The sequence below is a fragment of the Monodelphis domestica genome, chromosome 3 (genome assembly GCF_027887165.1).
Source record: "Monodelphis domestica isolate mMonDom1 chromosome 3, mMonDom1.pri, whole genome shotgun sequence".
Taxonomy (NCBI): domain Eukaryota; kingdom Metazoa; phylum Chordata; class Mammalia; order Didelphimorphia; family Didelphidae; genus Monodelphis; species Monodelphis domestica.
The window spans coordinates 143,115,036-143,141,195 of NC_077229.1; the positions used below are offsets into that span (position 1 = coordinate 143,115,036).

The 26,160-nt window shown below is 38.8% G+C and overlaps 1 protein-coding gene across 7 annotated transcripts in view; it reads left to right on the forward strand.

Annotated features, from left to right (window-relative positions):
* The window catches only part of ENPP2 (ectonucleotide pyrophosphatase/phosphodiesterase 2), a 200,078-nt gene that overhangs the window by 60,905 nt on the left and 113,013 nt on the right, over nt 1-26,160 (forward strand). For 4 of the 7 annotated variants that reach the window (XM_056823161.1, XM_056823158.1, XM_056823156.1 and 1 more), the window contains exons 2-3: nt 4,325-4,427; nt 18,990-19,145. In XM_056823161.1, the coding sequence (XP_056679139.1) occupies nt 4,325-4,427; nt 18,990-19,145 (259 nt within the window). Of the gene's footprint in view, nt 1-3,842; nt 4,065-4,324; nt 4,428-18,989; nt 19,146-26,160 lie in introns of those variants that run through there. The other 3 variants (XM_056823157.1, XM_056823160.1, XM_056823162.1) reach the window with 2 other exon arrangements.

Consider the following 26,160-nt stretch of genomic DNA (forward strand, 5'->3'; position numbering starts at 1 on the left):
TGGGTTAAGGTGACTCACCCAAGGTCATACAGCTTGGAAGTGTCTGAGATCATATTTGAATCCATGACTTCTAATCTCTAGACCTGGATCTCTATCTATCTAGAGCGAATGTCTTCTTTCCTAAGATGCCTTGTATTTAACTACTTTGTATGTATTTGCATTCATTGACATTATATTAATGCTTTATGTATTTTACATATACTTGTTCTCTCTGCTATTAGAGAATAAGCTTTATGTGAGTCAGGATTATTTAATGATTTATCCTTATATTCTCAGCTCCTAGCACAGTCTGGCATAGTTGTTGTTCAGTATTGTTCAGCCATGCCCCGCTCTTCCTGACCCCTTTGTGGAGTTTTCTTGGCAAAAAAAATACTCATGTAGCTTGCCATTTTCCTTCTCCGGTCAATTAGGGCAAATAGAGATTAAGCTACTTGCCCAAGGTCACACAGTTAGTGAGCATCTGAGGCTGGATTTGAACTCAGGGCTCTCCAGGTTGGTCCTCTCTCCAATTAACTGTATAGCTGCCACTTGGCACAAAGGAGGTTCTTCATAAATATTTGTTGATTGATTGATTACAAAGAAGAGCTTATAGACCTGATATCTTTATGAGTTTATAAAACTCAAGGGTATATTAGTGAATTTGAGTTATCCTCTGTTGTTTCCAGTTATTGTTGACTGTGATGATAAATGATTAGATACCCCCTTATCTTGTGGATCATTAGTGACCTTGAAAAGTAAGAAGTCCTGGTAAATCACATAGGCTCTCAGTGCTGTAGGGATCAGACACCACAGCCCATACTTCAAGGGCCTGAAACACTCTTGAGTGCAAACCAGATCAAAACATAAGTAGGGAATATTTAGTAAAATAAAATAAAATAAAAATACAAGAAAACATAGAGATTACATTTTAAAACAAAGTCAATATGTAGCTCTCAGGGATCCTTCTGCCCAGATTTGCTGTTCAGTCATTTTTTGTTTGTTTGTTTGTTTATTTATTTATTTTTGGTTTTGATCTAATTTGGGGTTTCTTTGCAGAGATATTGGACTGGTTTGCTATTCCCTTCTCCAGCTAATTTTACAGATGAGAAAACTGAGGCAACTAGACTTAACTGACTTGCCCAGGGTCACACAGCTAGTAAGTGTCTGAGGCCAGATTTGAACTCTAGAGAATGAGTCTTTCTGAATCCAGTCTTAGCACTAGGTCCACTTCTCCACCCAGCTGTCGTACTTATGGATTAGTGGCCTGGGTTTTGGATGCCATTGTTCTAGGGAACTCTCCAAGACTATGGCTTACAGAGACAGTGCTGATTTCCATTAGAAAACAGTGCATTTTTACCAATGGAATCAAAGGTCCAGTTCTCTAGCTTATAGTGATACCCTAAGATTTTAAGTGCAGATAGAAGAAAAAGCTACATATTTCATAAGCTTTTCTAAACCTTAAGCATATTGCCTCATTTCAAAAAAGGCATACAATGAAGTCTTACTAGTTGTGTGACCTCAGGCAAGTCCCTTAACCCTTCTGAACCTCAGTTTTCTCAATTGTGAAATGAAAATGTTACTAGATAGAGTACCATCCTCATAGGATTGTTATGGAGATCAGTTGAAACCACTTCCTTAAAAGTCTATAAATTATTAACTATTATTCTTTCTTCTATCATTGCCTGTTTTAAATGAACTTGTAACCTACTACCTCTTTGTAATAATGTGAGTCAGGAAATGATTGGCAATGTATTTTCTTTTCCAATGAGCTATTACTTGATTCTCAAATACATAATGAAACTGTGGTTATTCAGATGGTTATCTCTCATCAACAGAATGGTGGTACCTTTGGGCTGTCCTATTCTATTTGAATATAACCTGAGTTTAGTGAGTCATTTGTTGTATGGCAGGCCTGAGATTTGTTTACACATAAAGGCATGCATTTTGTGCTGGAGTAATGATACTTTGGAAGATGCAATAAAAACAAACAACAAAAATCTCACAACAAAAAATCCTCACCCTCTCTGAACTTTTAAGGTAAGAGAATCGTTAGAGTTGAAAGAGATCTTAGACCCATTTTTGTGAACCTATGGCACCTGGGGGGGGCCTACTCCCTTCCTCCTCTCTACTATGCCTGACAACATTTTTAACATCATCCTATCCTTTGCCCAGCATCCCAATGCGAGTGCTTCTTCCCTTCCTTGTTGGGATAAGGGGTTGGCTCACATGTAATATGAGGGCACAGTTGGGGCATTTGGTCTCTAAAAGGTTCACCATCACTGCCTTAGGCATAAAGGTTTTAAAGTTGATAGGGACCTTAGAGGCCAACTTCCTCATTCTATAACTAGGGTAACTAATGTTCATAGAAATGAAACCAGGTCTACTCACTCCTCCATCCAGGAATTTTTCTATAATACTATGCCACATTATCTCTCTAGCTTCAATTTTGTTGTTGTGGTGGCTGTTGTTTAATCATTTCTGTTATGTCCAACTCTTAATGATTCCATTTGGGGTTTTCTTGGCAAAGATACAGGAGTAGTTTGCTGTTTCATTCTCCAGTTCATTTTATAGATGAGGAAACTGTGGCAAACAGGATTAAGTGACTTGCCCAGGATCACAAAACTAGTAAGTGTCTGAGGCCAAATTTGGACAGAGGTCTTCCTGACTCCAGATTTGGTCCTCTATCCACTGTGCCACCTAGCTCTTCTTTTACCTCAGTTCCTTCATCCACAAAATGTTGAGATTGGACTCCATGACAATTTAGATTCTCTAGAGCTCTGAGTCTTTGAATTTTAATATTTGAATACAACCTCCTCAAGGATAGGGAACATTTGATTTGTCTTTATAGCTACAGTTCCTAGATCTTCCCCTATCACTTAGTTCCAGGGCTTAATCAAAGCCTAATGACAACTGCTATGATTCTGTAATACCTTTCATCTGAGGCTCTGGATAAGCATTTGGGAAAATTTTAAGACTAAGCCCAAACACTGTTCCTTTAAGTCTACTTGTTGGTAAAGAGCTTAGTGAAAGAAACTTCTCTCTCCCTGAAGGGCTGGGTTGCTTTGCCTTGAATGATAATTTACCCCCACGAATAACTGGCAAACCAATACTTTGAATCATAATTCTATCCATCTCTAGTTTCCTTCCTAAATGAAACTGCTTATGAAGCTGTTTTTTTTTCCCCCAAGCTGGTAGTTTCTTCTAAAAAAAAAAAAGGAGCCAGAAACTGCCTGTCTTTATGTCCTTTCTGATAGGCAAGGAGGACTTGGTATTGCTTGGCTGGCATTCTTGGTAATTTGATAAAGCTCCTCCTTTGAACCATAACAACAAGATGAGAAAAAATAATGCTATCTCTGGGGTTGGTTACAGTCGCAGGAGATTTCATAGTGAGAAATTGTTGGAAAATCATGAGGAACAGAAAAAGAGATAACAGCTAGGACTTAGACATGAAAATTGAGCCCCGCTAATCAAATAAATGGTAAAAGCAGCAAGTTATTAGTTTCATAAATTAGAAAAACTTCCTTTAAAAAATAAAGTTGTAAGATTAATGGCATTGAATAAGTACATTGTAAATCTCCAAAGCCTGAAACTGGTACCAAACCTCTCTGCTTTCTCCAGCCCTGTTTCACTTTTATCGGATAAAATACATTTGGTTTCTTTTTTACCCGTGTTTTTGTGAGGAAAGTAAGATGAACATGAAATGTTATTGGCCACAGCAACATTAGAAAACCTCGTGTTGCCAGAGGAAACCACATAAAAGCGTGTGTGTCTGTGTGTGTGTGTCTGTGTGTGTGTGTATGTGTATGGGGGGGAAGGGCTAGGGGGAGGGGAAAAGAAGGATGATGCTGGGAGCCTCTTGTACTCAGAGCTGGGATTTGTGAGTGAACCATGATGAAATCAGGCCCTTGGCAAATCAAATGAGCCTGTCAACCTCCCCAGGTGGGATTAGTTGTAGCTAATAGACTGGACTCAGAGAGCAAAGAGCCCGGCATTCAGTGTAGAGAAAATAGAGAACAACACACAGCAAAAAGGCTTTCCAAGAATTCTCTACCATGGCAAAGAGAAACGCTTTCCAGTCACACCAGGTAGGGGGCAAGAGAATGAATTTCTGTGGGAAGGAGACCCTTCCACTGCCTCCTCAAGGACATGCTATCAACTGAAAGGCTTTTTGCTCAGTTGGCTTAATTAAACAATCCTTGCAGAGTTCTGAATGGATGAAACAGAATGGCATTTGAATGATGTGTTGTAGGACTGAGTTGTGACGGTGTGATCCTTTAATGGCACACGATCTCGACTTTTAACCAACTCTAAATGTGCTTGACAGTCTGGTCTTTTACTTCCCTAGGTATTCTCCCTGTTCATTTTTGCCATCGGAGTATATGCCTGTGTAGGATTTGCCACAAACCGAATTAAGAGAGCTGAAGAATGGGAGGAGGGCCCTCTCTCAGGTAAATGACCTATAATAGCATCTCTTCGAAATTCTCCATCTCTTTTGTGAGCGCTTTTGTTGGGGTGAAGCGATCCCTTTGGAAAGAAAATCTCCGGCTGTAAAATGTTCAGCTTTGACCTAGATTTCAGCATAGGATGAGATGGGGAAAGTAACAGGTTTACAGGTATTTAGTTATTGCTCGGTAACAGAATAACTAGAAAGAATAAATGAAATTTTGTCTGTAAAATTCCTGGGGATGGGAAATTTATAGCTAGAATGTTTTCCAATGTTATGGATGAATCAAAAGACAGCTGGCTGTCTTTTGCTACAAACTACCCACTGCCAGTGTAAAAATGGTGAGAGCAGGTGGTCCTTTTGGACTGGCGGTACCTGGTGCCCATAGGCTGTTAGGTAGCTGCCTGCCGGCTGACTCCCTCAGCCCCTTCCACTCTTTTCTTTAAGAGTTTGCTGATGTGGGGAGAAGAGAAAATCAATGATGAGTATTCAGGTGATCTCTCTTTACCAAACTTGAGGAATATAGTATTTTGTGAAATCAAGATTTGTTTAGGAGAGAAAAAGAACGTGAAACCCAGAAGGGATTTGAGCGAGGTTCTGGGGATAAACTTGTCTCCATTTTCTTTCTTTCCTGTGGCATAAGGAAGGTAGGCTATAAATGTGTCCCTTGGCTTAATTACTAGAACTGAAGAGAGAGGGGGAAAGTTTCCTTTTACAATATGCTAGTCCACAGACAGTTTGAGAACTCTGATAAAGGAGCTCCTTGTGCATGGCGAGGGGCTTAGCTGACCAGGTCTTAAGTAATGAGTTGGTTAATTTCCTGGAAATTGGAGCTGCTGATGGTTTTATAAATAAAAATTACATTTTAAGTAATGGGTACCCTAGGGGGCAATATTTTCTGGACTTAACCTGACTTTTCAGCATGTTTTTCTCTTTTTCTGGTAGCTCTGTGCATAACATACCCACGTTTCTTGACAGTTCTGACCTCCAAGACCACCACCTGTCTTGATTTGGCTGGCCCTAACTTTGATTATTAATCTGTTCATGGTGAATAGGATAAAGGAATACACAGCCTTCTTTTACATCAACGAAGTTTCTTCTGAGTCATGCCAGAGGGTTGAAAGAATAATATTAGGTTGGGAGTGGGGGGTGGAGAGGGTTAGGTAGGAAAGCTGAGATCATAAAAATTGTGTGGCCAGTGAGGCGAATGGACAAAATGAATTGTCTACTGTTAGAGAAAGCAGGGGAGGGCAGAGGAGCAGAAGGTACAATGTTGGGGTAGGGGACCTTGTTTTTATTGGTAACAAATGTTCCTTTTAAACATGTATGACTCCCATTAGCACTCACAGTAGGTATGGAGAAAAGGGAATCTTACCTCTCTAGAAGGCTGAAGGGTTCCACAGAAGCTGTTACATCTTCTTGAGAACTATTCTAGGGTGGGTTGGCTTGTTTTTGTTTGTTTGTTTGTTGTTATTTTTTGCTTTGATTATCTTTAGAGTATTCTATATATGCAAGTGGTGAGGTGAATATTAAAGGAAATCAATACAGTGCTTTCTTAACTAATGTGAAAAACCAATTTGTTTTGCTCATTTCAACATGACTGATCTTTGAGAAAGTACCATGAGAACTTGATGTAATGGAAGGCAAATTGGACTGGGGATCTTAGGCTCATAAATTTGGAGGATCTGAGAAGTCATCAAGTTCAGCTTCTATCATTTTACAAATGAGGAAACTGAGGCCCAGGGAGGTTATGTGACTTGACTAGCTGGTATTTGAAGTAGGATTCAAACCCAAATCTTGACTCAAAGATCAAAGTTCTGTGCACATGAGAAGGATTGAGACCCAGTCCCTCTTCTATGATTGTAGTCAAGTCACTGAACCCCTTCTGGCCCTTAGATCTCTCATGGGAGGGGGCTGATCTAAGTGAGATTTAAGGTCCTTCCTTGGTCTAAAGGTTATAAATTCTTATTTATGCTGTTCTATCCTGAATTGCTATGCACCATGCTATAGACTTTCTTGCCCTAGATTAATCTCAAAGACTTTTGTTATAAATTAATTGCGGACCATGGGCATGTCATTTAACTTCCTGTGGTCTCTGTTTTCTCACATGTGAAAAAAGGGTTAACTGGACTAAATGTCCCCATCTCTTGCATTTCTAAATCTATGACCTTATGAACAGCAATGAGCATTGTACTTTTTTTTTTTAAACCCTTACCTTCCGTCTTGGAGTCAATACTGTGTATTGGCTCCAAGGCAGAAGAGTGGTAAGGGCTAGGGTCACACAACTGGGAAGTGTCTGAGGCGAGATTTGAACCTAGGACCTCCCATCTCTAGGCCTGGCTCTCAATCTACTGAGCTACCCAGCTGCCCCTAGTATTGTACTTTTAAGGAACATCACTGAGGCTAGAGAACTGTTTTGTTTTTAGGTTTAATTTTCATTGCTTAAAAATACCACAGGGGCAGTTAGGTGGCACAGTGAATAGAGAGCCAGGTCTAGACTCTGGAGGATCTGAGTTCAAATTTGGCCTCAGATACTTTATAGCTGTGTTACCCTGGACAAGTCACTTAACCCTAATTGCCTACCCTTGCCACTCTTCTATCTTAGAATTAATACTAAGACAGAAAGTAAGGGTTAGAAAAAATGTATACCACAGAGTTTAGAAAAGATTCTCTTTTCTTTAAAATATAGACCAGCAGTAAGAATAAATATTTAGTTTTCAAGCAACTGTTTTTCTGTGTTACAAAGAAGCAGTTAATAGAATTAAGGAATTGATATTAATATTGGCAGTGCCATTTTTGGGAAAATCAACATCTGATGATGTGTTGTTATGGCAACCTTCAAGGAGGGGCTGAAACTTAGCCAGGAAAGCAGAGAAACCAAGATTTAAAAATTTTATTTAACAATTAAAAAAATTACTGATTCTCCTAGAGCAAGGGTTCTGATTTTTATTTATTGCATGGACCCTTTTGGCAATCTGGTAAAGCTTATGAATACTTTCTTGAAGTTATGTTATTAAATGCATAACATAAAATATATAGGACTACAAAGAAAAGCAATCATTTTGAATGTCATCCACATTTTTTTTTAAAGGAGCTCACACACCCCAGGTTAAGAATTCTCCTGGGGGCAGCTGGGTGGCTCAATGGATTGAGAGCCAGGTCTAGAGATGGGAGGTCCTAGGTTCAAATCTGGTCTCAGACACTTCCTACCTGGGTGACCCTGGACAAGTCACTTAGCCCCCATTGCCTAGCCCTTACCACTCTTCTGCCTTGGAACCAGTACCCAGTATTGATTCTAAGATTGAAGGTAAGGGTTAAAAACAAAAAAAGAATTCTCCTTTAACTTGTGTTCTTTACACCTAAGGAGTTTTTAAAAATTGCTTAACTACACAGAAGCAGAAAAATTGGACTTGATGATCCCTGAAAGATAACTTATTTTTGATTTCCATTTTTCAGACTTATCCACCTTTTTGCTCTCTGGAAGTGGCTTTTTTTTTCCTGTTTAAAAACCAGAGTTTATTACTCCACATTTTTCATCACTTTGGTAATTTAGTACAAGGATGGGATACTTAGAGCTTTGGGAGGCATGGAGACTTTTAGTGCCACAAGGTCTGGGAAGAGCCTTCTGTAAATAACCTCTCTAAATAAGAATATCTGAACCACTAGCAAAGGCTTTGCATCAGAAAACATGACTGTCTGAATAGTCCCAATAGATGTAGATCACTTGGGCAGAGAAGTCAATGTCCTTGCTTCCCTTTGCCATTTTCCACACAGATCAGTCTTGGAAGCCAAGAGCTTCTGAGACATCACAGTGAATATGAGAATGGAGGACGTTGGCCCCTTGTCAACTACAGACTGACTTAGTCAGGATGCTGTATTCAAAATTGTCCTGCCTGTCCATTAGCAAATAGGGGCAGATCCTTGCAAAAAACCTTTGCCAGTTGCTGAGAAGGTTTGGCACGTGTCAATACTCTTCGTGCTGTACTCTGAACCAGAGTATTAATTTCAAGGCTGAGGCAATGCAAACAAGCTCTGTTTATAATTAATTAACTAGCATATCTGTAGGCTAGATTTATTGTTACTACCCTGTGAGCTATTAGAAGTGGCCATAGAATGCGACTTTTGAAAGTGGTAGCGAGCAAAGAAGATGATGAAAAGTTTAGAAGAGTCACTCGAGTGAGCATAGATGGCTTGTCTTAATGTGACCGAGTCATTTCAGTTCATCTGAGGAGTGGGGAGACACGGAACAGAAGGCCTGTACAGAGGGTATCTCCTAGGGGAACTAGGACAGAGCCTCATCTGTATTAGGTGCTTAGTTTGTTGAATTGGCTCACATGGAGAATACAAATCACTTTTGTATCTTGGTTTATGACTCTTTTGACACTGATGGCAGCAAGACAGCATTTAAGCAGTGGGATTTCTGTCCCCGTCCACCCCCCCCCCCCGAAGTATGTGATTTGGTTCTTTTGCTCTTCAGGTTCAAGTTGGATATGTTGTTTAATAGATGGATTGTTAATTTTGAGGGCAAATAGTAATTTATGATCTGGTGGGTTAGGTGTTTAATAGAATTTTGAAAGTTTAGGATGACCCATTCATTATTTTTTTTAAACCCTTACTTTCTGTCTTGGAATCAATATGAAGATTCTTTTTAAGGCAGAAGAGTGGTAACAGCTAGGCAATTGGGGTTAAGTGACTTGTCCAGGGTCACAACTAAGAAGTGGCTGAGGTTAGATTTGAACCCAGGACATTAGTCTCCAGACCTGGCATTCTGTCCACTATTCATTATCTTTAATGATCTTGCAGAAGTATAGGTAGGTGGCACAGTAGATAGAGTGCCAAGCCTGGAGTTGGGAGGACTTGGATTCAAATTCATTCCCAGATACTTTCTAGCTGTGTGACCCTGGGCAAGTCACTTAACCTTATTTGTCTCAGTTTCCTGATCTGTAAAATGAGCTGGAGAAGGGAATGGCAAACCACCCCAACATTTTTGCCAAGAAAAACCCCAAAAGAGTTCATGGAGAGCCAGAAATGACTGATATAACTGTACCAAGAAAGTGTAAATGTGTCTATAAACGAAATTTGGGGGTATAATTAAAAACCATGTGTTGCAAACAACTTTATCAATGAAAAGGTGGATTGCATCTGGATTCAGAGAAAAAGGACATCGATCCAAATCCCAGATCAATGACTTTCCAATTAAAAAAGTTATATTAGATGACTCTTGAGGTGACCATCCAGTTAGAGCTAAGACCTTAGAGGCCATCTAGTCTGACTATTTCTTTGAATAGAAGAGGAAACTGAGGCCTTAGGAGGTTAAACAACTTATCTGGGGCCATAGATATGAAGCCACAGAGCTGGGATTCAAATTCAGGTCCCCTAACCACAAATCGATTCTGAGAATTTTTCTTTAAGGAATACAGGAAAGTGTGAGTGAAGAATGATCATATTCATTTTAATTTGGTGTCTTTTGAGGTAAAATTATTTAATGGAAAAACCAATATTTTCCCAAAAAGACAGTGGTGGGAAGGAGAGGCTAGCACTTAGATGACTGAAGAAGAGATTGTGTCTTGGTCATTATGGCATTGTTTCTAGTGTCTAGGAAAGTGCTCTAGACATACATAAAAGGCACTCAAAAATACTTATTGAGGGTCAGCTACATAGCACAGTGGATAGAATGCCAGGTGTTGGAGTTCCTGGGTTCAAATCAGGCCACAGATACTTTCTATCTCTGTGACTCTGGGCAAGTCACAACCTCAATCACCTAGCCCTTACCACTTTTTTGTCTTGGGATTTATACTAAGATGGAAAGGGTTCAAACAAAATTACTTATTGAATTTAATGGTGGAAATCCACCAGCTTTTCTAGGTACTCACTGAAGTTTTATATTAAATTGAGTGTGGAAGTTAAGAAAGAATTTAGATCAGGAGAATATGATCTTCCAAATTAAAATTCTCTTAGGATACTAAAGCAAATGGAAGGTAGGTGGTAAAATGGATAGAGGGCAAGATCTGAAGTCAGAAAGACCTAGGTTCAAATCCAGACTCAGAGATTATTAGCTATGGCCCTCTGGGAAAGTTACTATATCCTGTCTACCTCAGTTTCTTCATCTAACAGAATGAGCCTGAGAAGGAAATGGCAAACCTCTCCCATATTTCTGGACAGCACTGAACAACACTAGACCTAAAGTCTTTAAGAGATATAGTAATTACAAGTGTGTTGATTTTCATGATTTCAGTAAATAAGGATTTATTAAGTGCCTACTTTGTGTCAGGCACTGTGCTAAGAACCAGAAATAAAAAGAAAAGCAAGATAGTTTCTTCTCTCAAGTTGTTTATTGTCTAATGGGGGAGCTAACATATAAACAACTATGTACAAGCAAGTTAAATGCAGGATAGATTGGAAATACTCAACAGAGGGAAAGCATGAGAATTAAGAGAGATCTTGGAAGGTTTCCTGTAGAAGAAAGGATTTTAACTGGGTCTTGAAGGAATTCAGGGATGATCTAACCCTCCTGTATTGCTTTTCACATCTTCAGTGATGAATCTTTAGAACACTATTGGTATAGATCTGGATTTCAATCAACTGGGAAACATTTATTAAATAACTGGTTTGATATATATTCTAGGTGTGGAGATACTGAGGCAAATAGAATCAGTCCCCTTCTCCTCAAGGAGCTTACATCCTATGAGGGGAAACAATATGAACATATATAATTATCTGCAGAAAAATATAAATTATGAAAGGTAGTTTAGGGAGGGAGGGCAATGAAAGCTGGGGTCAGGGAAATGAAGGTGGCATTTGAACTAAAGCTTGAGAATTAGAGGCAAAAGTGAGGAGAAAGTGGGTTCTAGGTATGGGAAATAGGCAGAACAGAGACACAAGATGACAGATGACATGCTGTGTAGGAGGAATACTAAGAACAGTTTGGCTAGACTGTAGAGTGTTAGAAAGGGGAGTAATATATATTGAGGCTAGAAGAGGAGGTGGGGGTCAAGTTATGAAGACCTTTAAAAGCTAAAGTGAGAGGTTTAGATTTTTTAAAGCTAGAATTTTAGAAAATCAGCCAAAGGAATTCATTGATTTCAGGAGTAACGTAGTCAGAATTATATTTAAGGAAAATCTGTTTTGGCATCTGTGCGGAAAAAGGTCTGCAATGGGGAGAGCAATTGGTCATTGAAGTCTTTCAAATAGGAAGTGTGATAAGGACTTGAATGAAGGCAAAGTTGATGAAAAAATAAATGTCTATCCCAACCATAAAATTCCTTAAGGTGACATTCTTGGAAACGCAGTATGGTAGTAGAAAATCTTAGCCTGAGAATCAGATGACTGAATTATAGTGAAGGCTCTTCTATTTGACATGGGTCAAGCAACTTTTTTTCCTTATCTGTAAATTGATGTGCTTGGATGGAAAGTTCTTGGAAAAAAATGTGTGTTATTCAAAGTGTGATTCAAGGGAAAGAATACTGGATGGGTTCAACTCCCAGCTCTACTCTTTGTTTTGTATAATTATCCTCTGAGTCTCACTTTCCTCCTCTATAAAATGAGGGACATGAATTCGGCATCCTCTCAGGGCCTTTTCAGCTCTAAATCTGTAACACTGGGGAACAGGTAACTAGGTGCTATTGAGAATAGAGTGCCAGACTTGAAGTTTAGAAGACTTGAGTCCATATCTGTCCCCAGACACTTACTATTTGTGTGACCCTGGACAAATTACTTAACCCTATTTGCCTCAGTTTCTTCATCTATAAAATGAACTAGGGAAGTAAATGGCAAACTACACCAATATCTTTGTCAAGATGACTCCAAATGAGGTCATGAAGAGCTGGACAAGACTGACAACAACAACAATATGAAGAACACTTTTATTATTGATAATTAAGTCTTTGATCTTCCTTGAAAAGAGATTATCTGGCATCAGTAAAAAAAGAGGACTGGATCTGGGTTTGAATCCTTCTTTGTTTTCTTATTAGCAAAATGAATACTATAATATCAGTGGCATTAATTTTGTAAGTTTATTGTGAAAATTAAACCATGTATATAAAGCATTTGTAAATCATAATTGTTCATAAATTTATGTGATTATTTGCATAATTTCTAAAGTCCTATGAGATAACACCAAAACTTCAACTTGAAAACCACAAATAGATAATTTATAAGTGATTCAGTCCAACTTACCATCCTGCCATCTGGATGACTTGGAAGTAGAGTTTAAGAAATAATTTTAGGACTCCTATTTACATTTTCTAAATTATAGCTTTATAGTTTATGAGGGCAGTTAAGTGGCACAGTAGATTGAGTGCCAGGCCTGGAGTCAGGAAGATGAGTTTTTCTGAGTTCAAATCTGGCCTCAGAACTTACTAGCTCTGTAACACATGCAAGTCACTTAACTCTTTTTGCCTCAATTTCTTCATCTGTAAAATGAACTGGAGAAAGAAATAGAGAACCACATCAGTATCTTTGCCAAGAAAACCCCAAATGGAGTCATAAAGAGTTGGACACGTCTGAAGTGACTGAAAATGGAAAAACAAACAATTAAAGTTTATAAGGTCTTTTCTACAATGACTTTACTCATAGATTAATAGAAGATGCATATGACATCTTTCTGAGAAGCCCCTTTGTTTAATGACTTATTATTGTGGAGACAACAGAGTCTCCAAAATCTTGAATCAAAAAAATTTGGCATGGACTTACTCCAACTGCTGGTGGAGGGCAAAATGATGTGGTTCAAGTCTCTAAAGTTTAGAGAAGATAAAAAAATGTGTTCCAAAAGATGAATGGAGACTTGATAGACAACTCAAAACCTGAGCTGCATATAATATAATTTTGCTAAATGGAAGCTTGGAAGTAACAAGAGGAGAGGAGACTCCTTATCTTATTATAAGAAGGTATGCCTGGAATGAGACACTCATTAGAATCCCTTATTCTTATGGTTGGAGAGGATGTTGAAAGATTATCTACACCTTTTCCTTGTCTTTTTTCCAGATCACACTAAAACTAGCCCAAAATATGGTAATCTATCCTGTTTTTAAATTTCTCTAGAAAAAGATACCATACAACTTTAATCTATAACCCCATTGCAATCCTTACTTCTTATGGTCAGGAAATCCTTGGGCTGAGTACCAAGAAGAATGGGAGGAACAGGTTGGGAGTACTATCCCAAACACTGGAAATGGGACCTCCTAACAAAACTGGAAAGAAAGAACATTCCTGCATTAGGTTGGGCTGGATGGCATGCTGGGTGTTTTTAAGCTTCCCAGATCTACCATTGATCAAATCTGGAATTTTACTTCTTACAAGGATGACTTTGTTATGTAAGGGCAAAAATGATTGAGTATTCTAGTTGAAATATTGTTTAGATCATTCTCTTCCTCTTGCTTTAAGTCTCCCTAAAACTTCCTTTCTGTGACTAAAATGAATGACATTCAATTCCTATAAACTTTAGAGGGTCTGAATATAGATTTTGATCTGGGTATACAATCCAAGGGGTAGCTAGGTGGTGCAGTGGTGTGCCAATGCAGAGTGCCAGACCTGGAGTCAGAAGGATCTGTCTTCCTGAGTTCAAATCTGGCTGCAGACACTTAACTAGTTGTGTAGCACAGGGCAAGACACTTGTTGACCATTTAAAAAAATGGTCAACCCTTTAAAATTAATGGATATTGTACTTCCAAATTATACTGTACAACATAAGATGCCATGTAGTAATATACTGGTTTTGGCAAATTAACTTGAGATTGTGGTTTGCCTTAGTTTCCTCATCTGTAAAATGAACTGGAGAAGGAACTGGCAAACTGCTCCAATATCTTCACAAAGAAAACCCCAAATGGGGTCAGGATGAGTTGGAGAGACTGAAAATGATTGAAGAACAATAAAATCTATGGGAAAAGCTTGACCTGGTGGAAAGAGATCTACCTTGGATTCTAGGGAGACTTGGTAGGATTTGAAATCCTACCTCTGATGGGTACTATATGAATGACTCTGGGCAAGTCAATTAACTTCTCAGTGGCAACCCTCTAAGATTATAAATTGTAGAGAAAGGAATGAATGGAACTGTTGAGGAAGTTTTCACACCCGGGAGTTCCATGTGTCAAAGAAATCACAGAACTATACCTTGTTCCTTAAATTATCTTTAGTAAAACAAACAAGGACTATGGCAATAGGAATTACTTTAGAATTTTTTTAACCCTTACCTTCTGTAACAGAATCAATACTGAGTAATAGTTCCAAGGCAGAAGAGTAGTAAGGGCTAGGGGCAATCAGGTTAAGTGGCCTGCCTAGGGTTATACACTGAGGAAATGTCTGAGGCTAGGTTTGTGCCCAGGACCTCAGATCTCTAGGCTTGGCTCTCAATCCACTGGGTGACCTAGCTGCCCCCTAGAATTCTTAAAAAAAAATCAAATCACTTGTGATTGTGATTTCTCTGGTGTAGGACAGAGGCCAAACATGAAGTTCCTTTGCAGCTACCACACTCCCCAGTGCTTTCCGACAGGACACAGATTAAAATGTCTATGGAAACTGTTTAACAAAATAAATAAAAGTGTAATAGAACAGAGATAATGTTATTTTGTGATTTTCTAGGTCAATATGTGCCAGCAGAGATTTTTATTTGTTTATGGGCCCCTTTTCTATTTGAGTTTGACACCATTGACCTAGGGTACCCCTAATGAAGAAATTTCTTTACTAACGCTGATCCATAATTGCTTTACAACTTACAGTCTGAGAGAGACAACTGAGCCACTGAAAGTTTAAAGTCCTACCATTCCATATTGGAGGCAGGACTCTACCTCAGGCCTTTCTGACTTTTAAACCAACCCTTTATGGAGAATCCCCTTGCTGTCTCTCATTTGTGGAATAAAGCTCAATTTAGTCATTTTGGAGAGTATCTTTAATATAAATTACCTTTCCTAGTCAGAGACTGAGACCAAAACTAAGTCTTATAAGTTTTATCCAGGCATAATTTTTGTAACCAGCTAAATTATGACTCCATGGAAAAAACAGATCGTTGTAGAAACTGGAAAAGTTGTTTTTTTTATTGTTTTCTCAGACCTGTGTCAGAATGAGAATTGTAACATTTATTTTCGAGAACTCTCAAAATGACTTTTCTCTTGGTTGTTACATAGCTTGCCACTTAAAAAAAATACATGAAATCATTAAAATTTAAATGAGTGTATTTAATGAGAAGCCTTTTGATAGGTCCTCACGAACTATTCTATTATCCTAACACTCATTCTGACCTGTTTTCTTAACATTGTCTTTTGCCATATAATATTAGTCTAATGAGGAGTGTGAAAGGTGGCATAGGGGATAGAGTGCCAGGTCTGGAGTCAGGAAGATGTGTCTTCCCGAGTTCAAATTTGACCTCAGACATTCACTAGCTGCATGATCCTGGGCAAGTCACTTAACCCTATTTGTCCTAGTTTCTTCATCTGTAGAATGAACTGGAGAGAGAAATGGCAAACCACTCAAGTACTTTGCCAAGAAAACCGCAAATGGGGTCATGACATGACAGAAAAATGATTGAATAAAATGACGAAAGTCTTAGGAAGTGTCATAGTGGTTAAATAATGGAATTGATATGGTCCATCAATAGACAAAATAAAAATTATGAGTCTTCTATTCCTAAACATCTAGCACATCTTATTAGTTTATGGAACTTAAAGTCTGTGTGGGGAATGGATCTTTAAAGGATATAGGATCCAAGATGAAGATAGGCTTCCTGATTTCCCATAAAGAAAGGGGAATGGGATGAAAACTGGACCCCCATGCACTAGTTCCAGTCTGAGAGTAACTGCACCATACTAGAAGTAGGGTAGCCAAGATATTGTTAAAGATGCCCTAACTTAATGGGGATAAGCTACAGACTTTCCCAATAAGATCATGGGTGAAGTAAGGATTCTCATTATGAGCACTATTATTCAATATTGTTCTAGAAATGCTAGCTATAGCAATAAAAGAAGAAAAAAATTGAAATAATTGGAATGGGCAATGGAGAAACTTAACTATCAGAGAATCAATTAAAAATTAGTTAAAATAGTTAACAACTTTAGCAAAGTTGCAGTATATAAAGTAAACCTACTCAAATCTTTAGCATTTCTACATATTACCAACAAAGTGCAAGAGATAGAAAATGCCCTGACTTATTCCCATAGGTGAGGAGCAGGGCAAGAACTGGCCATTGGGAAGTGAGAAAGAGTATGAATGGAGCTCCTTTCTGCTATCACTTCGGTTATGCTTGAATAGGTAACTGCTCAGCTACTGAAGACTGGTAGAGATAGGAGGAAATAGTAGGAGGACTTGGAAAGAAGGCTACAAAGATGCTGGGCAGCCAGATTCATTTCTCTTCTCTTTTACTCTTCACCTAGCCAGGCATACGATAAGTTTCAGAGTAGCTTCATACAGAAGGAGACTTTGGAGCCTTACCAAGCCTCATCCTAATTTAATGATGTAGTTTATTTTTGTGAAATTTAGAATTCTTTTTTGAAGTTAAGTTGTACTGGTCATGCAATTTGGAGTAGAGGGAAATAGTTGAGGAAATAGTCAGTTATTTGAAAGTTCCAAAGTTGTTCTGAAGAATATGGTAAGGAAATACTGTCAAAAGAGAATGATAGGGCAGCCAGGTGGCTCAGTGGATTGAGACCCTGCTCTAGAGATGGGAACTCCTAGGTTCAAATCTGTCCTCAGAAACTTCTTAGCTGTGTGTCAAGGGTAAGTCACCAACCTCAGATACCTAGTCCTTACTGCTCTTCTACCTTCAAACCAATACACAGTATTGGTTCTAAAATGCAAGGAAAGGGTTTTAAAAAAAGAGAGAATCCTGGGATTTTTGGACATAGTGGTGCTGGAGAAGACCTTTGAGAGTCCTTTGGACAACAAGGAAATCACATTAGTAAATATTTACATTAATTCAGACTATTCACTGGAAGGTCAAATACTGAAGCTGAAGCTTAAATACTTGGGCTATATAATGAGAAGACAGGACTCATTGGAAAAGACCCTGATTTTAGGAAAGATTGAAGGTAAAAGGAGAAGCTGGGTACAAGAGGGTGAGATGGATAGATAGTATGTTAGAAACAATGAATATAAACTTGGACAGTCTTTGAGAAAGTGAAGGACAAAAGCAACTGGAATGTTACATATGTTACATGTAATATTATATTGTGTTTTTATATATGTTATACATCATTTTTGCTATATTGTTATTTATTATATTATGTTATATATACAAATAAATAGTAACTCAAAAGCAAAAACAAAACAAAAAACCCCAATCAAGGCTATGTAGGTCAGATATATTTTTGACACTGGAGATTTGACACTTTCCTGCTTAAATAATTGAGATTATGAACAGTTTAGCACTTCATGGCAAGTTATGCATGTCTTTTTGCCACCTTATCATTCAGTGAATGTTTATTTAATAAAACTGACTGTGGGTATTAGCAAGAGTCAGAGAGGGTGCCTCCAGGGCAGGGGCCTTCAGGGCTTGTGGACAAATTATTTGATAGAATCTAGAAATATCTCCTAGCCCAAGGATGGACAACTTTTTTTTTGTTGTTGGAAGATTGAGTAGTCTGATTAAAAAAAAAAAATCACCTGTTACAATCATGATTTCTCAAATTGGTGTTTTGTCTAACCATGTAGGTAGTTCTTCACTTAAATTTTTTTTTTTTTTGAGATATCAGTCAGCTCAAAAAGAAAGATTCCTGGTTTTTTTTTTTTTTGTCTAGCATATCTAAGACTTGTTCTTTGCCAAATTTAATCTCTAATAATTCAGGCTTTATCCACATTATACTGTAATAAAGAGTCTTTTATGGAAACTTTGGTTCCTGTTGTTGCTCTCACTATAAACATAAAATATTTGACATATTGGAATTGGAAGGAACCTCAGGTGGCTTCTAGTCCAACCCTCTTTATTCCAGATGTTTCCTGTTTCTCTAGTCTAATCTCTTCTTCCCCTCCTTCTGTTATATCAAATACTTGCGAATGAAATCATAAGTCCTTAACTGCCTCAAATTAGTATTCTTCATTTTGTAAGTTTGTTTGCTCTATTTCATTTATGAAGATAATGTCATTGACCATAATGTGTTTTCCTTTTGGCAAGAGGCACTTATTTAAGAGGGACCAGGGAACTAGGTGGCACAGTGGATAGAGTGCAGGGCCTGGAGTCATGAGTTCTGAGTTCAAATCTGATCTCAGACACTTCCTAGGTGTGTGACCCAAGGCAAGTCACCTAACCCTATTTGCCTCAGTTTCTTTATCTCTAAAATGAACTGGAGAGGGAACTGGCAAACCACTCCAGTATCTTTGGCAACACAACTGCTAAAGGGGTCATGAAGAGTCAGTCATGACTGAAAATAACTGATCAATAACACTCATTTAAGACTGCTAGCTGAGTTATGGGTTTTCTCTGTGGCAATGGAAAGGGATAAAGTAAATTGGTCCATTTGGGCACTGCAATAGTGGTCAACATCATGAGCATGGGGCATTGAGCAGCTATAAGTTCATTATGAATTAGTACGTGTTGTTCAGTGGTGGCAGGACACCAACAACTCTTCTCTTATTCCACACACAGTCCTTTCAGATGCTCCCAGGACCAATACTTCTAATTCCTGCAAGGGCAGATGCTTTGAACTCCAAGAGCGTGAGGACATGGACTGTCAATGTGACAACTTATGCAAGAGTTATGGTAGCTGCTGCCATGATTTTGATGAACACTGTTTGAAGACAGGTACAGTAGCCATTGTTTTCTCTTTCTGATACTGACTCTCACCAATAATGAATGGGTTCAAATTTATTGCTGTTCTCTTTTCCTCTGTTCTGTTTTGGTCTAGCTAAACTAGGTGGTTTCATTTATTATCGTCCTTTTAGTGATGCTCTGATGATGACAATTATCTGTATGTTCCAATTTGGCTAAAATAATTAGTCTGGTTAATAATTTGCTTTGCCATATGTGTAAATATTGCTGCCTTGGCTACCATTTGCTGGATTGAGGCTACTTGTGACTTGTCTTCTAGATTCAGTCTCCTTTAATGCCTTTGCTTAATGAGAGAATCACCAGTTTCTGATTGCTGGCATTTCCAGTTTTAGCATATAGCTAGGCCACATTGTTTAAACTATATTTTGTTTTTTTTCCCATCTCTCTAGCTTACTTTTGTTTGATTATTTCCATTAAAACACAATGTGGTTGTGAGTAGGCATTGTTTTGCTTCTGTCTTTGCATCTCTATCACTCAGCACAGGGTTTGGCACCTACTAGGTATTAATAAGTGCTTGATGATGGATTGATTCTAGCTTATCATGTATACAGCAATGGCATACTTATCTTTTGTTGACATTCAGTCTGTGTGGAGTTGACAATTACCCCATACTTCTATATGTGGGCAGCCTGATTTGTACTGTCAATGGATTTATTCAATTATGTGGGTAGTTTCTCCAGGACAGAAGGGAAGGAAGACTTTGATATTCTTCAGACCAATCATAATTCTAGATTATCATTCCAAAGCATTCCACTGTAAAACATTCCTAATCTTTAGTCTTTTTTTAAAAAAAAATTCCTTGCTTTTTAGAGCAGCAGCCAGAATTTAAAAGTTTCTGAATGACAGCCCTGAGAATGGAAAGGCAACCCTTTTGTGGATGGAGTTCCTCAGATTTCCACTGGTGCAGTTCCAATATGTTGATTTATTTTGTGGTTCTCCATTCCCCTGTCCTCATGTTTACCCTCCTATAATTGAGAGCCGGAAAGGGACTTTGGAGAGAGCATCTAGTCAGTATTCCCTGGCCCTAAGCAAGATTGTATTCTAAACATCCAAGAGAGGCAGTTAGCATCCTATTCTGAAACCCCTAGAAAAGGAGATTCCACAGTCTCTTGATAATTGGAATGGGTAATGGGACTCTGGAACAAATTAGAAAGTTCTCTCAAATACTTCATATTAAAATTCCTTCTGGGTCTATTATCACTAGAAACAGAAGAATTGCTCGCCATAAAAATTCATGTTTTTTGGATGACTATCATTGCTTCCCCTACCATCTCTGATTTCTTTTCCCCAACCTACAGCATTGTTATTTTATAGTTTTCTTAGAATTTTCTTACAGGTTAGATTTCTTCAACATTAAAAAAATACAACTATTGTCTTCCTGGGGCCTTCTCCCCAATTCTTTAGCTGTGGTACTACATAATGAATATGCTAAAAACTGAATGTAGCAATGTTGGACATCATTAGCATCTACCAACAGTCTATGCCTTCTGGGAATTGTAACTTTCCCTTTGTATTGGGCAGCTAGGTGGTACAGTAGCTTGGAGGCAGGAAGACTCATCTTCCTGGCTTCAAATTTGGCCTCAGACAGTCATTAGCTGGGTGACCTTGGGCAAGTCATTTAACTCTGACTCACATATATGATTGAAATGACTGAACAACAACAGAAACAACATTTCTTTGTATCTTTAGAATCCACTGATGTTCTTAACCCATAACTTTTCTGTTTTCCTATTGGAAGAAATTCCTTGCATGCTCAAATCTCTGTGGGGAAAAGAGAGCAAATAGTGATGTAAAAACAACCCATATACAAGGTAATTAGGCCTAATGAACAAAGGGAAATCACTGGAATTGAGAGCTTTTTGAAAGGCTCCCCATAGAAGGTGGGATTGTCGCTGGAACTTAAAGGAAGCTGGGAGGCAGAGATGAGGAGGGAGAGCATTCCAGCATGGAAGATAGCCAGAGAGAACATCTGGAGCCAAGAGACGGGATGTCTTGTTCATAGAACAGCAAAGAAGCCATTGCCAGAAGGTTGAAGAGCACAGGACAGAGCAGCAGTTATGGGAAGACTGCAAAGGTAGGAGAGGACTTTGAATCCCAAATGGAGTATTTGACCCTAGAGGTGATATGGAGTCACTGGATATTTTTACTATGGCAGTGACTTGGTAGGACTAGTGCTGTAGGACAATCAGTTTTGCAGTTGAATGGAAAATAGACTATAGTGGGAAGACTTATGGTTGGCATACCAAACTACCAGCTATTGCCACATGTAACAATATCACCTTTGAGTTGAAGAATGTATTTGCAAATGAATACCACTGAAGATCAAGGCCAGTGTTTGGATATACCCTGGAAGAAAGACTGTCATCCATTGGAGGTGGTTGGGAGGAGAAAGATTGAAGAAGGGGCATTATGAGTAGGAAAAATATATACATTGGATATTGGACCATGGGCGCTATAAAAAATTGGCCAAGTTTTCCTTATAGATAGATAATGGAGAATCTGATGGCTACATAAAAGAGAGAAGGATGTAATTTTCGAAGGAGGCTACTACTCTCTGAAATCATTGCTTCCATCTTGATGGTGTCTTATGTCCGAAATAAGTAAGGATATAGAATCATATACATTACAGGTGGCCTAAAGCCATTCTTCTTGTATAATCTGAATTAGTTTGATAATTTCCCTTCTATTTTTCTTTAGAAAATGTCAATTTGGGGGGCAGATGGGTAGCTCAGTGGATTGAGAGCTAGGTCTAGAGATGGGAGGTCCTAGGTTCAAATCTGGTCTCAGACACTTCCCAGCTGTGTGACCCTGGGCAAGTCACTTGACCCCCATTGCCTAGCCCTTACCACTCTTCTGCCTTGGAGCCAATACACAGTATTGACTCCAAGTAGGAAGGTAAGGGTTTAAAAAAAAAAAAGAAAATGTCAGTTTGCTGGTGAAATTGCATGTTGGCTGTGGGGGAGGGGGGGAGAGGAAGGAAAGAACATGAATCGTGTAACCATGGGAAAATATTCTAAATTAATTAAATAATTTTTTTTCCCATTAAAAAAAGAGAAAATGTGAATTTGGAGGACACAAAATTGATAGGCTGGAAGTTAAATCATACTCTAACATAACTTTCCCTGAGATGGGAACATTGTTCCTTATTTTTATTTTCTTGAACATGGCCTTTTGATAAAGTTGAGCTTGGGAATACTCAACCAACTATTCTTTTTTTTTTTTTAATTAAAAAAACCAAAACCCTTACCTTCTGTCTTAAAATCAATACTTAGTTTTAGTTTTAAGGCAGAAGGTCAGTAAGGGCTAGGCAATTGAGGTTGTGATGTGCCCCCAGTAAAACAGACAGAAAGTATCTAAGGTCAAATTTGAACCCAGGACCTCTCTCCCTAGACCTGTCTCCCAAATCACTTAGGGACTTGGCTGCCACACAATTAGCTGTTCTTATATAATTTGGCAACATACTTGTCATGCTGCTAGGAAATATAATCCTAGAATTATCATAGTAAATATAATAGAGTTTCAGTGAAATGAGCAGGGCGTTGGGGCCTTGCTAACCCTTTTGTATTTCTAAGAATAGTGGTAATAATATTATTAACTTGCATTAAATAGTAAGAAGAACAAGAAAGCAACTACTAGCATTTATCTGATGTTTTATAGGGGTAGTTAAGTGCCCCATTAGATAAGAGCTCTAGACCTGGAGTTAATGCAGACTCAAATGCTTATTAGTTGGGTGACCCTGGGTGAGTCACTTAACCTCTGTCTGCCTCAGTTTTTTAAGACCCTAAGGGCACCTATTTTGTAGGATTGTTGAAGGAAGAAAATGAGATAATGTTTTTAAACATTATCTCATTTTAAACCTGACCCATTGTCATTGTTCAATTGTTTCAGTCCTCTCAGATTCTTCATGACCCCATTTGGGGTTTTCTTAGCAGAGATACTGGAGTGGTTTGCCATTTCCTTCTTTAGCTCATTTTACAGATGGGGAAACTAAGGCAAACAGGAGTAACTGACTTGTCCAGAGTCACATAACTAGTGAGTGTCTGAGGACAGATTTGAACTCAGAAAGAAGAGTCTTCCTATCTCCAAGTTCAATACTTTAATCACTTTGCTTCCCAGATGCCCACCTGACACATAGTAGGTGCTTGAGGGCATAGTAGGTGCTTAATAAATACTACTTCTCTTCCTCTCTTCTCTCCTTTCTCTCCCTCCTTCCTTCTTTTCCTTTTCATCTTCCCTCTCTCCGTCTCTCCTGTTACAAAACAGTTTCACATATGTCTCTCATTTGGAGCAGTATAGAACAATGGAAAGAACATTGGATTTAGAGACAGATGGCCTAGTTTCAAATCTGAGCTCTTCTACTGACTACATTATACTCCCTGGGCATTTATTCAACCTTTATGGCCTTTAGTTTCCCCATCTCTAAAGCGAGAGGGTTGGAGTAGATGACCTATGATCCTTTCCAGCTCTGACTCAGTGATCTATCCCCATTTTACATATCGGGAAGCTGAATTTCAGAGAGGTTAATTGATTATACAGAATTATATTTATTGGTATGCTGCTAAATGTTTAACAACTGGGTCTCCTCTCCACCCCAAATGTATACAGGTTATACTTTTCAATTTATCCTGTATTATTAACATTCTCTCCATCATTTCCTTACTTATAGACAGGCAACAAAACCATAAATCACACTGATTTGTACCATTTGCAGATTTCTGGAGTGCTGATGCTTAACATTGAAAATTTAACAAGCAGCTCTTACCAGAGCTCTTTGGAGCTGGCTTGGACTGACTCTCTCTAGCATATCCTTTAAGTGGTGGAGCCTTGATTCAAATTTCTGCCTTTTGATTCCCAAGTCTTATGTTTTTTCTGTGATACCATCACTATTCACAGAATCTCCGTGGCCAAGACTAACACATAGCTGGACAAGAAAGAATCCCTTCTTCCCTATTGCCCATCAGTGGTCATTGAGCTTTTGCTTGAAAAATCTTCAGCAAGGGGCCTCACTATTTCTAGAGGTATCTCATTCCCTTTTTGGCTAGCTCTCATTGTTTAAAGTTTTTCCTCTTATTGAGCCAAAATCTGTGTGTCTGCAGGCTTTTATCCACTGCTCCTTATTTTGCCTTCTGGGGCAAATTGGAACAAGTCTGGTCTCTCTTTGCCATGATAACCCTTCAGAGACTTGAAAACAACTATCGTGTTCTTCCCTATGCTTTCTCTTCTCCAGACCAAACATTACCAGTTCATTCAGTTTGTCGTCAATGATAAACTGTACAGTCACTTGCCATGCTAGCTAGTCACCTTCTTCTGGATGATATTCAACTGCAGTTAAAAATTTAAAAATAGTATATAGTGAGATATCTAGGTAGCACAGTGGATAGAATGCCAGACCTGGAGTTGGGAAGATCTGGGTTCAAGCTGGTCTCAGACACTTAGTTATGTGATGCTGGCCTAATCATTTAACCCAAGTTGTCTACCTCTTACTGCACTTCTGCCTTAGAATGGATAAGTATTGGTTCTGAGGCAGAAAATGAGAGTTTAAAGGCCATTTTGGTGAACCTATGGCACCCATGCCAGAGGGGGCTGTTCTCTTCTCCCTCCCCATGCAGCCTGAAGACATTTCTCCAATTACCTGCCCCTCTATGCAGCAGCCTAATGGGAGCCCTTCCTCCCTCCCCTGTTTAGGGTAAGTGGGGTGAGAGGGGGGCTCATATGTGGGGTGAGGATTTCAGTTTGGGCACTTGGTCTCTAATGCCTCTAAAAGGTTCTCCATCACTAGTTTAAAGATAATGTAAGGTAAAGGTTATAAAGGAACAATAAAAGTTTAAAGCTAATATAAAGTAAGGATTTTAAAAAAATTATAAAGTGCAGACTGTGTAGTGGGTATGAATGATTTTGGAACCAGCTGGACTTAGAGTTCAAGTCCTCCCTATGGCTCAGGCTCTATGACCCTGGGAAAATCAGTCTTCTAGGATTTTTAAGCACCTACTGTGCTTACCTTTGGGGACACAAAGAAAGACAGTCCCTGCCCCCCCTGAGGGAATCATCATCTAATGAGGAGACAGACAGCATACAAAGCACTATGGATTATAAGACAGAGGCAGGATCCTTTCTAGTCTGTGAGGAGAGGGAAGACATTGTATTAAGAGGGATCAAGTAAGGCTTTCTGTAGAAGGTAGAATTTTAGCTGGGACCCAAAGGAAGCCAGGGAAGCCAGGAGGTGGGGATGAGGAGGAAGTGTTCCAGACATGGGGAATAGACAGTGAAAATGCTCAGTCTGGGGGTTGAGTGTCTTATCTGAGGAACAATAAGGAGACCAGGTAACTGGTTCCAGGCAAGATCCCCATTTTATTGGTTTCCTCATCAGGGGACTCCTTATACCAATGAAATTACAGGTTGAATCTCTATGCCAATCCCTTATGAGTTGCTTAAGACACTAGGTGTTAGTAACAGAGATAAAAACACAGCAGTATCCATCCTCTTGTAGTTTCTATTCTTTTAGGGACTCATAGGTTGGGGCAGCTGGGTAGGGCAGTGGACAGAGTGCTAAGCCTGGATTCAGAAAGACTCATCTTCCTGAGTTCAAATCTGGCCTTGTTTGCTTCAGTTTCTCCATTTGTAAAATGAACCGGAGAAGCCATTCTAGTGTCTTTGCCAAGAAAATCTCAAATAGGTCATAAAGAGTTGGACATGGCTGAAAGGACCGAACAACAACAATAACACAGAGAAGTTGATTTGAGGAGGGAGAGAGGATCTTGCCAGTGAACTTCCTAAAATGTAGGGGCTTAGTCTTTCTGTTCTTCTTAGAGATGGATGGTGTTGGGGCTGGCCCTATATTTTGTATGTAAATCAAACTGAATAAACTTGCACATGAAAATACATAAACTAAAATACAGATTCCATCTATGCCTTGATCCCATGACCTGATCACAAGGATTTGATATAATCACCTTTGCATTTGCTATTTTAGAGTCCATCAAGAAAGGTA